Source organism: Octopus bimaculoides, chromosome 1, assembly GCF_001194135.2.
Source record: "Octopus bimaculoides isolate UCB-OBI-ISO-001 chromosome 1, ASM119413v2, whole genome shotgun sequence".
In the NCBI taxonomy this organism is placed as follows: Eukaryota; Metazoa; Mollusca; class Cephalopoda; order Octopoda; family Octopodidae; genus Octopus; species Octopus bimaculoides.
The window spans coordinates 197,059,334-197,072,430 of NC_068981.1; the positions used below are offsets into that span (position 1 = coordinate 197,059,334).

The following is a 13,097-nucleotide window of genomic DNA, read 5'->3' on the forward strand; positions in this document are numbered from 1 at the left end:
ATATATATATATATATATATATATATACAACGGGCTTCTTTCAGTTTCTGTCTACTAAATCCACTCATAAGGTTTTGGTTGGCCTGAGGCTATAGTGGAAGACACTTGCCCAAGGTTCCACACAGTGGGACTGAACCTGGACCCATAATTTTTGCTACAGTATATTTCAATGTCTTAATTACAATTCTCTTTACAAAATGGTTAATGACATTTACATATTTTTACGTCATTAAATAATTCCTTTGTTATCCATTTTGGTCAGTTGTCTTGGACATGGAACCACCACATGGGGTACATTTTTGGGTATGTGACTCTTTAACTCTGCTGTCCATGTGGTGTCTTTTATCTTTTACTTGTCTCAGTCATTGGACTGTGGCCATACTGGGGCACCACATTGAAGGGTTTTCAGTTGAATGAATCAACCTCAATTTCTTTAAAGCTTGTTCTAGCAGTCAGTTTTGCTGAACCGCTAAGTTATGGGCGACATACACAAACAACACTGGTTGTCAAGTGGTGGTAAGACACATACACACACACAATGGGCTTCTTTCAGTTTCCACCCACCAAACCCACTCACAAGGCTTTGGTCAGCCAAAGGTTGTAGTAGAAGATACTTGCCCGAGGTGCCACTTTGGTGCACATTAATAACCTACATGACATTACATTAACAAACTATATTGCATCACATGACCCTACATGTATCTATTGGTCAGTTACTTTAGACCATGGTGGCACATCTATGACCTGGTCACTGATATAATGCCACTTTATCTATTTATCTATAACTGACCAACAGAATTTCCTGTGGGTTCTTACTGGAACTGTTGTGATATCAGTGAAGGATTCAGTTTTATACAAGAATGTGCCAAGTATAGACCAGCATGACATTGGTAATTCCTCTCTAGGCTATTTACAATGAGACTGTCCAATAACACATATCTGACCACTGTCCAACAGTAACAACAGAGTTATCTACTATCAAACTATACTCATAATTGACCACTGTCCAACAGTGACACATAGCTGACCAGCATCCAATAATTTCCCCACATAACTAACTGCATAAATGTCCATCCATAACCATACAGAGTTGACCACTGACCAACAAATAATCATACACATCAACTATGTTTTTACTAAAAGAAATATTGACCAATTTTTTTCTTTCTGTCTTTACAGAACTTTGATGGTATTGAGTGTGAGTGGCCAATGTTCTATGCCTACCTCATGATTGAGTGTAAGTACCACCTTCACTTCACACACACACACACACACACACACATGCACTGTGACAGCCAACTCATGATAGAGTGTAAGCAGCACCTTTACTTCACACACGAGTGCACACACATACACACACACACACACACACTCATACACTGTCACAGCTAACTCATTACTGAGTTTGGCATTGGTTCCTACAACTGGATACCCTTCATAGCGCCAACCACTTTACAGCCTGTACTGAGTGCTTTTTCATGTGACACCAGCACTTGTGAGATCATCATACAGTTTGTAAGACTACAAACCCTGTGAGAGGTAGCATTATGTAAGGAACAGAGAGGTTGAGAGGCAGCCAGAGCAGAACAGGATTCTTGGTGTAGAGGGGTTGCATTCATGACTCATCATCATCGATTAATGTCCGTTTTCCACGCTGGCATGGGTTGGATGGTTTGACTGAGGTCTGGAGAGCCAGCGGCTGCACCAGGCTCCAGGCAGCGATGGCATCAGCCACAACTACAATTTCCATTTGATTGTGGTGTGATTCGATTATGTTGGTGATGTTGATGCACTTGACTCAATAGGTCTCCTCAAGCACAGCATGTCGCCCTACAATCCAAAGGTACTTTTTGAGTGGGCTGGTTATGCGACACTGGCATAGGGGGCTACACATTATTTGCCAGGTTTTCTCAGTCACAGTATATCTCTACAGAGATCTCGGTCTTTCGTCACTGCCTTTGTGAGGCCCAACATTCGAAGGTCATGCTTCACCACCTCATCCCATGTATATGTATATACATACATACATGCTTCAATGTAGATTGATAGATTGTGTCGTTATTGCATTTTGTGTTATGTTCGCAATGTGTACCTCATAAATATTGTTTGTTAATTATCTTTGTAATTATTTTTCAGATGAATTCAAGGGCAATAAGGCATTGGTTGAAGAGTATTATCAACGCCTTAAACCTTTATTGAAACAGACTGGATATGGTGAGTTGTTATGTATCTTTCTTCTTCTTCTTCTTCTTCATTATATAACATCCATCATCATCATCAACATCATCATTTTAATGTCCACTCTTCCATGCTTGCATGTGCCAGATGTAATTTGTTTAAGCAAATTCTTTTCTACAGCTGGATGCCCTTCCTGCTACCAACCTTCACCTATTTCCAAGCAAGAGTAATATTTGTGCCCATGAAGGCAGCGAGCTGGCAGAAACGTTAGCACCCCAGGCGAAATACTTAGTGGTATTTTGTCTGCCATTACATTCTGAGTTCAAATTCCGCCAAGGTCGACTTTACCTTTCAACCTTTCGGGGTCAATAAATTAAGTAACAGTTATGCACTGGGGTCGATGTAATCAACTTAGTCCCTTTGTCTGTCCTTGTTTGTCCCCTCTATGTTTAGCTCCTTGTGGGCAATAAAGAAATAAGAAACGTTAGCATACTGGGCAAAATGCTTAGAGGTATTTCGTTTGTTTTTACGTTCTGAGTTCAAATTCCGCCGAGGTCAACTTTGCCTTTCATCCTTTTGGGGGGGTCGGTAAATTAATTACCAGGTACCAGTCAATCAAATCGACTAGCCCCCTCCCCAAAAATTTCAGGCCTTGTGCCTCGAGTAGAAAAGAATATTTCGTCCCATGGCCAGAAAATGGGTTTCACAGAATATTGGAAACAAATAACATAGCTTGTATTGTGCTGATGCTCGTTTTTCTAATTATCATGGGAACACCGACACACACACATCGTTTTTATAATCATCAAGGACACATACACACACACGGAAAACAAGAATGGGCTTCTTTCAGTTTCCGTCTACCAAATCCACTCACAAGGCTTTAGTCAGCCTGCAGCTAATGTAGAAGATGCATGTTACAGGAGCCCCGCAGTGGAATTGAACTCGAAACTACATGACTGGGAAGCAAGTTTCTTAGCCACACAACCACACTTTATCTTTGGCTTGTTTCAGTCATTTGACTGTGGCTATGCTGTGGCATGTCATAATGTAAGAGTTATAAAGTATATGAAAATATTTATTTACATAGTGCAAACATTATCTGTTGTACAACTTGATATATTGGGTACTCAAGGCTAGGTTTTCTCCAGCCTACAGTTGTGAGCAGCGCAGCCAAGCTCAAAACTCAGAGCAGGCAGCCAATTTTTCATATAATCAACATATAAATATATATATATATATACATATATATATATATATATATATATATATATATATATATATATATATATATGTATATAAATATAATTTGAGTGGAGGCAATACGAGCGGAAAACTAGAGGGACATGACTTATTATCCAGCAGAATATACAATATATATATGCACACTTACTTTGACATTAATAAAGTGGCATAAAGCTCAACATAACAGAAGTATTGCCTCCACTCAAATTATAAATTGGAACTTAGTTCAACTTGAGCACTTCGAGTCTAGCTTGTCTATGAGTATTGTTAATTAATAATATCTATAAAATAATATAATATATATATATAGATAGATAGATATATAATAAATTAAAAAAGGAAAATACACACACTTTACATTGTTTTAATAGAATTTTTAATATATCGACAGGTTTCGCTTTCGCCATTCATGATATTAAGGTTTACTTATTTGAATAAGTATTTTCTTAAGAAGAAATTTTTGTCCATGTTCTGTGTGATCATATTTACGAGTGAATGACTTTACAAGTAGAAAAATAAGGGGAGGTAATTGGTTGTTGCTGTTGTTGTTGTTGTTGGCAAGGGAGATAACTGTTCAGCTTTCGGTAAGGGGAGGGGAATATATATGTACACACAAAAAAAAGTTTCGAAAAACTTGCTTGGTGAGGGGATTTATGTACAGTGATGTAATCGTGAATTGAAATATGTAAAAAGATAAAAGTTGGTTATGCGTGCATATTAAGACGTGTTCTGTATTTTTCAATGAAAAAAGTTTCTTTATTTAAACGTTCTTGTGGAGAGATTGTGTCTTTGCACTGGTAGAAGGGGAAGACTGTAAAATTTGGTTTGATGTTATCTGCACATTTTTCTATGTGTTCGCTGAGAGGAATTTGCCTGTATTGTGGGAAACGGATTTGCTCTTTATGTGGAGTGGTTCTCCTTCACAAGGTCATTACTTGTATGTCCAATATAGTTGTGTCCACAACCCGAGCAGGTTATTACATAAATTAGGTTCTCAGAGGCACAAGTGAAATCAGTTTTAATTGTGAACCTCTGTCCTTGTTTGAAAAGGAAATCCGAGCCTTCAAGTAAGTTGGGGCAGGTTCTACAGTTTGAACGTCCACATTTTTTAACCATTGGTTTCGTGGTTGTTTTGTAAAGCTTCGCATTTGTTAGTAGTCTCTTTAGCGATTTGTGTTGCTTTTTGCATTTGATGAGTTTATACGTTTTCAGGATGTCGTTCATTTTTGGATCTCTAATTAGGAAAGGAAGATTTTGCACAATAGTGTTGACTGCCTCACTGTTTCTGGGTTTGTGTGTTGATATAAATAGTAGTGTTTTGAGATGAGGTATGGTGTTATGTTTTGTTGTTCTTAGTGTTTTTATGTCTGTTTTTTTGGCACGTTTAATTCCCTCGTCTATAAGTGAGGGTGGATATTGTCTTTCAGTAAGCATTTCAAGACCTCAAAATAATGCTTACTGAAAGACAATGTCCACCCTCACTTATAGATATGGATTGACAACATTATCTAATTTAAATTTTGGAATTACCTCCCCTGTGTTTCTTGCTTAGAATTTAGCACTAAACTAATGATTTATTCCCCCCTGCATTGCATGTGTAATTTTTGTTATTTAACGTATCTTCATCATCATTTAACGTCTGCCTTCCATGCTGGCATGGGTGTGACAGTTTGACACAAGAGCTGGCCAAGCTTCTGTAACTGTTTTGGCTGGATTTTTACAGCTGGATGCCCTTTCTAACACCATCCACTATGCAAAGTGGCCTTGGTTCGTTAAATATGTCAGCACTGACTTTTCTATTGTTTGCATAACACTGAGTGTATACCTGGGGCTTGAACTCTGAGTACATTGACAACTCTCCCGAACAACTAGCATGGCTGTAAGGTTAATCAGTTTGCTTTGCAACCACATGCTTATAGGTTCAATCCTAGTGTGTAGCATGCATTCAGTACCTTGAGTAAGAGTCAGTCTTGTAGCTAACTGAAATTTGATAGAAGGAAACTGTGTGGAAGCCTGTTAGAAATACCATTGTTATTCTTTGGTGGTAGATGTAATCGGTCACTTGGTTTAATGCTTTTACCTTCTGTTTGGGTACCTACAGCCAGTCCAGGTTTGTATTCTAAGGATAACGTTTTCCTTCTACCAGTCTTCGGGACCCTAAAGGGCTCTGTAGCCCCTGATTTTTAATCTCTACTCTTTTCCTCGTTAAGCCATTAAAAACAAAACCAGTTCAGAATGTCACTAGTTGCCAAATCTTACTAATCCACGGACATGGTTGTTCTCTGTTCTTCAGGTTGTCTGATACCAAAGTATTATTATGTTCCAAAGGAAAACATTGAGAAGGAAATAAAGAATCCTGGCAGTACTGAAAAGATCCCTAGCCCTGAAGGTTCGAGTGATGGAGTCTTTCTCTGGGGACAGTCAGTCCTCCTTATCGCTGAGATGCTCCGTAAGTAACAGATATTACTTTTGTTGTTGTTGTTGACTCCAGCTGTTGACATTGTTCTGGTTATGGGGGACAATCTGTCTTTTTTATCACGGAGATGCTCCCTAAACAATATATTGGTAATTGATAACCAGATCTGGGTTCAGTCCCACTGCATGGCATCTTGGGCAAGTGTCGTCTACTATAGCCTCTGGCCAACCAAAGCCTTGTGAGTGGATTCCAGCCATGACCACCCCATCAGCATTGCATATTGAGAACTACATTATCAAATGTCTTCTTTTCTCTTTCTAAAATGGTACGATTTGAAGATGATTTGGCTGCCATTTACAGTGGGTCAAAGTAAGAATATGTTATGTAAGGATGAAGAAGTGTGGTGGTGAGGGTTAGGGTCAGTGTTGGATGTAGTCAAGCAGACCATGTTTAACTGACCATTGAAACGATCTGTTGTGGTCAGTCCTGATCCATCATAATTATAATGAAAGCTATTCCAGCCTTGGCTATCCTCCCTTTTATATCAGAAATTCTGTACTCCACATTATATAAAGCTATCTTTTATAACAGGAATACTGATGATAGTGCATATTCTGAGGTTGATTCGCTGTTATTTCTAGCTGATCAAGCAACCACATAAAGACCTCCTTCTTTGCTCAAGATCTAAACCAGCCATCAATGTAGTGATCTTCTATATACAATACCTTTGATACTTTCTTTACAGGAGAGGATTTAATCCATATCAATGAACTGGACCCTATTCGTAGGTATCTCCCTGCACCAGAAAGACCACGGTTCAGTTCTCGATACAGTGCATTCCAGGTATGTATATTTTGGGTCATCTTTATCACAGCAGTGAACAGATCAAATTTCACTCTCGATGTGTTTGTATATCCATTAACTGTTGTATTTGTGTATCCATTAACTGTTGTGTTTATATGTCTGTTCACTGTTGTGTTTCTATATCTGTTAACTATTGTATCTATGTGTCTGTTAACTTGTGTTTATGCATATGTTAACTGTTGCGCTTATGTGTTTGTTAACTGTTGTGTTTATGCATGTGTTAATTGTTGCGCTTATGTGTCTGTTAACTGTTGTGTTTACGCGTCTGTTAACTGGTGTGTTTATGCATCTGTTAACTGTTGTGCTTATGCATATGTTAACTGTTGTGCTTATCCATCTGTTAATTGTTGATGTGTTTAATTCACAATTAGGGCATCAACCCTTTATTTGTATAAAAGTTCCCTCAGATTACATTGTTTTGTTTTTTTTTTTCTTTCTTTCCAAACAAGTTTTCTTAAGTTTCTCTTGATTTTTGTGTTTTCTTTGTACAGGGCACCCCTGATGACCTCGTCATTCAAATGGTACTCATCTCTGAAAGTGCCGAACTTCAAAAGCTGTTGGGAACCTATGGTATTGAAACCCAAACTCCAAGACAGGTGGAACCTATCCAGATTTGGTCACCAAAAGAATTAACAAAGGCTTATGAGTACCTTGGTCAGAACAAGAAGCTCCAAATATCAGGAAGGCCGTCTCGTCCATTTGGCGTACTTAGTACTTCAAAGGTACTCCTCTTTCTCTTAATTCCCTTGTTTCTTTTTATTTATACCCTTATTATAATGCACTGTGTCAGCAGAATGGGTTCTCCTATTTTCTCTTGTTTTAACACAAACATCAATTTTTTTAAGGATTGTCAGCTGACATTAAAGAGGTTTCTAGAGATTATTATTTACTAAGATATAACTTATTGTTATATTATCATTATCATTATTATTATTATTATTATTATTATTATTATTATTATTGAGTGAGAGAGCGGTGCATGCCATCAAAGTGACACTGGGGTAAAATATACGAAGCCCATTATACCCATCATGACTACCTGTCTGATAAAGGTACACCAGGCACATGCACCACAACCATATATGCGCAACATGGTGATCTTGTATCAAGATAAACAGGGCATGACCTCGAAGGTGGGGCCCAGTTAGAATTTTCTTCCGGTCGAGTAGCCCATCTCCCTCAAAAGGTCCCTGAATAAGGTTTGTTTAAGGATGTTGAGCAAAACACCCACGTTTCCAGAGGTGAATTATTCAAACCCCAAAGAATTCCTCTCAACACATGGCTTCTCCCACTACTTCATCTTGTGATCACAGATGCACATATTGTCAACCACCATGGGACATGCTCAACTGCTTAAGGTCAACCCACTGACAAGCAAATCTGTGGTATTGAGCAGAATATTTGCTGTAGCCCATCGTTTTATACCAAGACAAAACAATGTACATGATAATGCTTCCAATCAATTAAGATCAGAAGCCATGAGAGCCATTGCAAGGTACTGCATCCGGGCATTTATTATTATCAGTTAAAGATACAGTCTGGTGCCTTGTAAAATGCACATGGTACACTCTGTAAAGTGGTTGACATTAGGAAGGTCATTGAGCCATAGAAACTATACCTAAAAAGACAACTGGAGCCTGGTGCAGCCCTCCAGTTTGCCTGCTTCTGTCAAACCACCCAACTCCTGGCAGCATGGCATGGGTTGGATGGTTAATTACAGATCCATACGTGTGCCATTATAGCTGAATAAAAGACATGATGCTAATGCCAACCACTTTACAGAGTGTACAGTGTCTTTTATGTGGCACCAGCACCAGTGCCTTTCGGATGGCACTGACACCAGCAGGGCCACCAAGTAATCTGAGACATCTTCGTCTCACAAGTTACTTGACATCCTTGCTGGTGTTGGTTCCACATGAAAAGCACACTGGACCCTCTGTAAAGGGGCTGGCATTAGGAAGGGCATCCAGTTATGGAAACCAAGTCAAAGCAGACATTAGGGCAGAACTCAGTCCTTGGACCGTTGAATTCTGTCAAACTATCCTACCCATGCTAGCATGGAAAATGGACATCAAGTGATGTTAATGATGTTCCAAATGGAACAATCTTTGATCATAGAATCTAATCAAGCAGGTCCAACATGGAGACAAACAACATCACCAATGATAACCTACTCTTGGCCCCCTACCACTATGACCTTTGACACTTCTAACTATATTCATCTCAAATTACAGTCTCATTAATTCATTAACCTCCAAAATAAATCTAACAACTTCTGTATCATACTAAAATTACCCATCTACTATTATTTTTATTATTATTATTTTTTCTTACAGATTTACCGTATCTGTGGCCAAACTGTGCTGTGTTACCCTCTGTTGTTTGAAATCAGCAGTTTTTATTTGGCCCAAGATCTGTCATTAGTCGTGGATAATTGCAAAGTGAGTTTTCTTTCCTATTTTACTTACTTTTGTGTGGTGGGGGAGGAGGCACGGTGACCCAGTGATTAGGGCATTGCACTCCCGATTGCACGATTCCCAGGACAAAGGGTGCATTGTGTTCTTAAGCAAGACACATCACTTCATGTTGCTTTGCAATCACTTTCAACAATGCACCTGTACATCATCATCATCATTTAAACGTCTACTTTCCATGTTGGCATAGGTTGACTGAAGACAGTTTGACTGGGGTCTGGGACACCAGGTGGTTGCACCAGGCTCCAATCTTGATCTGGCAGTGTTTCTACAGTTGGATGCCCTTCCTAACGCCAACCACTCCGAGAGTGTAGTGGGTGCTTTTTACGTGCCACCAGCACAGAGGCCAGTCAGGTGGCACTGGCATTGACCACACTCGAATGGTGCTTTTTATGTGGCACTGGCACAGGAGCCAGTCAGATAATCTCAATTTGATGGTGAGTGCAATGGCGATGATGATGACGACGACGACGGCGGCGAAGCAGCAGCAAGTTGCCAGACGTTGGGGCTTCAATGTCTCTATGCTACTCAACAAACAATTCAGCCAGCTCACTGCCTTGATCTTGTTTATTGATAAGAAGTTGTTGTTTTCTTTTCTAGAATGATCTGGCTTTTGTAGCTAAATGCTGGAAGTTGTATGGAAGGCCGACATTCTGTATGGTGATTCGACAGGATATTGTCCAGTAAGTTTTTTTTTTTGTTTTTTCTTCCTACTATATCATTTTCAACTAAAGAATTTTTGAATAATATTCTCCCATAGTTGCCACCAAATTCTATGGCTTGTTTCCTTACTCTTTCAGGAACGGAGATTTCAATTGCTTTTTGGATCTCTTATCTGAATTAAAAAGAGGGGATTGTAGTGGCCTTCGAGTACGATTTGGAAGGCTTCAGGTAAGTGTTTTCCTATTTCATGTTATGTAGTATTGTTAATTTATTAATGTTTCAGCAGCAGCAGTAGTAGCAGCAGCAGCAAACATCTGTTTTCTATCCGGGGGGGGGGGGGTCTCCCTCAATTAATTACTGAAATTGTTTTTCTGGAACACCATTGTTTCTTCCTTCACAACAATAGTCAGAGACATTTCTACAGGGTCACTTCTCTTGCAAAAAATAGCAGCTAAATGTCTATCATCATCATTATCATAATCATTGATTTAACTTATGCTCGCATTATTACCTTTTCAATGGCCATTCTCTTGCGATTGGCTTTTGGTGAAGGAGGGATATTGATATTGCTACCTTCCTCTGAGTTCCTTGCTGTGATATAGGTCCATCTGGGGGTCTTGGACAGCATCTGTTAATCACCATGATTATACACACTGATGAAGGGTAACCACCCAGAAACTCGAGTTCGTATGTATCACGTAAAGCTAGAGATGGGAGCAATGACCTCCCCTCGCAAATACTAATCAAACACAGAACTGTGTGTCGTGAGCCAGCTGGAAGAGATGTTTTCCTGGGGCTATAAATGTCAGTAACACTGCCCCTTATACGATGCCACGCTTAGTTGGCAGTTATATGTTACGATTCTATATTGCTACTGTTTATATCTCTCTGAGATTTAATATGGTATATATACATATATACAGAGTGTCCACAAAATCTCAATCATTTGGCTTATGAAATGGTTCAAATAAACCAGTATCAACAACATTCATTCTACAACCAAAATGGTTAAGAATTGTTTCTCTATTATATATTTTAACCCTTTTTTTTTTTTTTTTACCATATTTCTGTTGAGATGTTCTGTGTTTCTTTCAATTAATTTAAGATATAACAAAGAATTTAGTAAAATAACTTTGTTATCATTAAACTAGTGTTAGGAACATAAATTGTGACTAAGGTTTGGTGGAAGATTTTAATTCAAAACCTACGAAAACAAGACATTTGTACCACAGAGCCAGAGGTGGTTTCAGCTGGGTTGGTATGAAAAGGGTTAATGACATGTTATTGAATTTTATATTGATTTAGCTCTTAATTATTGTGGATATATTCTTTAATGTTTGTACATCAATTCCCTTAATGGACACACACACACACACACACGTCTAAGTGTGTGTATATGTCTAAACATATTTCTACATAAATACTGGCTCCTGTAGGATTTTCGAGCGAGATCGTTGCCAGTGCCCCTGGACTGGCTTGTGCGGGTGGCACATAAAAGACACCATTTCGCGCGTGACCGTTTTCGTGCGGGTGACACGTAAAAGCACCCACTACACTCTCTGAGTGGTTGGCGTTAGGAAGGGCATCCAGCTGTAGAAACTCTGCCAAATCAGACTGGAGCCTGGTGTTGCCATCCGGTTTCACCAGTCCTCAGTCAAATCGTCCAACCCATGCTAGCATGGAAAGCGGACGTTAAACGATGATGATGATGATGATGATGATGATACCTGTCTCTAACACCGTATGTAAAAAGTGCCACCATTCATTCCTATAATATTTCCGCATATTACAGCATTGCAGTTTTGATATCTTAATTCTGCTCAACAATGCTTCTAGACTACAATATCTACATGTGTGTTTTATCTCACCTTCAGGCAATGATATCCTCTGCATGCATTGAACATTTGGACTTCCTACATGTGCTCGATGACTTGGAGATTTTCCAACCATTTCAAGAGAAACCTTCTTCACTGAACATTTCCAACATGTTGGCAATCCCACCTCCTGCACATGTAGAGGAAGAAGAAGCAGACATAAAGGTAAATATGTCCCATGGTTGTTTTATTTTTAACATTATAGACACAGCAGTGGCTATGTGGTAAGAAGCTTGCTTCCCAATCACATGGTTCTAGGTTCAGGCCCACTGTGTGGCACCTTATGCAATTGTTTCCTACTATAGCCTCAGGCTGACCAAAGCATTGTGAGTGGATTTGATAGACAGAAACTGAAGGAAGCTTGTCGTATATGTATGTATTTGTGTGTCTGTGTTTGTCTCCCCCACCATCGCTTGACAACTGATGTTGCTAATACAGTTCTATATATAAGAGATGAGGAATTATGTACATTATTTACATTATTTACATTTGACAGATATTTGTCCTCATCTTGTTTGTTGTTAACACAATGTTTTGACTGATATACCCTCCAGCCTTCATCAAGTGTCTTGAGGAAATTTCGAACCTGAGTTCTCATTCCTAAGGTATTTTTCGATGTTATTATTATTGTTATTATTTTTATTTGGGTCACTGCCAGGAATCGAACTCGGAGTCTTGGGGTTAGTAGCCCATGCTCTTAACCACTACACCATATGCCCGTGGGCTCTTAACCACTACACCTTATGCCCACAGGCATATGGCATAGTGGTTAAGAGCGCGGGCTACTAACCCCAAGATTCCGAGTTCGATTCCAGGCAGTGACCCGAATAAAAATAATAACATCGAAAAATACCTTAGGAATGAGAAGCCAGGTTCAAAATTTCCCCCAAGAAACCTAATGAAGGTTGGAGGGTGTAATCAGCTGAAATGTTGTGTTAACAACAAACAAAATGAGGACAGATATCCATCAAATGTAAATAATGTACATAATTCCTCCCTCATACACTATGCCTAGCTCTCACTCCTCAATCCTGTTCTCATAGCCCTGTACCTCTGTATCATTGCTATCCAGTAGCCCCCCCCCCTCCATCTCTGCATATATTCAGATTTACGCCACTCACTCCCCACCTCCACACTTCTTTCACAATATCCTGCAACTTAATCATATCAAAGGGAAATGGAAATTAATAAAAAATTTTCACCACCAAGTGGCCTTAGCGTATAAAAGTTTAGTCCAAAGACTATGAATTACTCATAAGGTACAGTGTATATTTAAATACATAAGAGGAATCCACTCACGGGATTCCTTACGCTAGAAAGAACAGCTAGGTTCTAGAACCACAAAATTAGGGATAAAGTCCCGAAAGAAACTAAATGAAAAAT

General features: G+C 39.1%; 1 protein-coding gene across 1 annotated transcript in view; it reads left to right on the forward strand.

Annotated features, from left to right (window-relative positions):
- LOC106874307 (phosphorylase b kinase regulatory subunit beta) overlaps window positions 1-13,097 on the forward strand; it is a 43,149-nt gene that overhangs the window by 19,353 nt on the left and 10,699 nt on the right. The window contains exons 9-17 of the mRNA XM_052973427.1: window positions 1,180-1,237; window positions 2,137-2,214; window positions 5,717-5,872; window positions 6,585-6,682; window positions 7,195-7,425; window positions 9,040-9,144; window positions 9,778-9,860; window positions 9,978-10,062; window positions 11,709-11,879. Of these exons, the coding sequence (XP_052829387.1) occupies window positions 1,180-1,237; window positions 2,137-2,214; window positions 5,717-5,872; window positions 6,585-6,682; window positions 7,195-7,425; window positions 9,040-9,144; window positions 9,778-9,860; window positions 9,978-10,062; window positions 11,709-11,879 (1,065 nt within the window). The remainder of the gene's footprint in view (window positions 1-1,179; window positions 1,238-2,136; window positions 2,215-5,716; window positions 5,873-6,584; window positions 6,683-7,194; window positions 7,426-9,039; window positions 9,145-9,777; window positions 9,861-9,977; window positions 10,063-11,708; window positions 11,880-13,097) is intronic.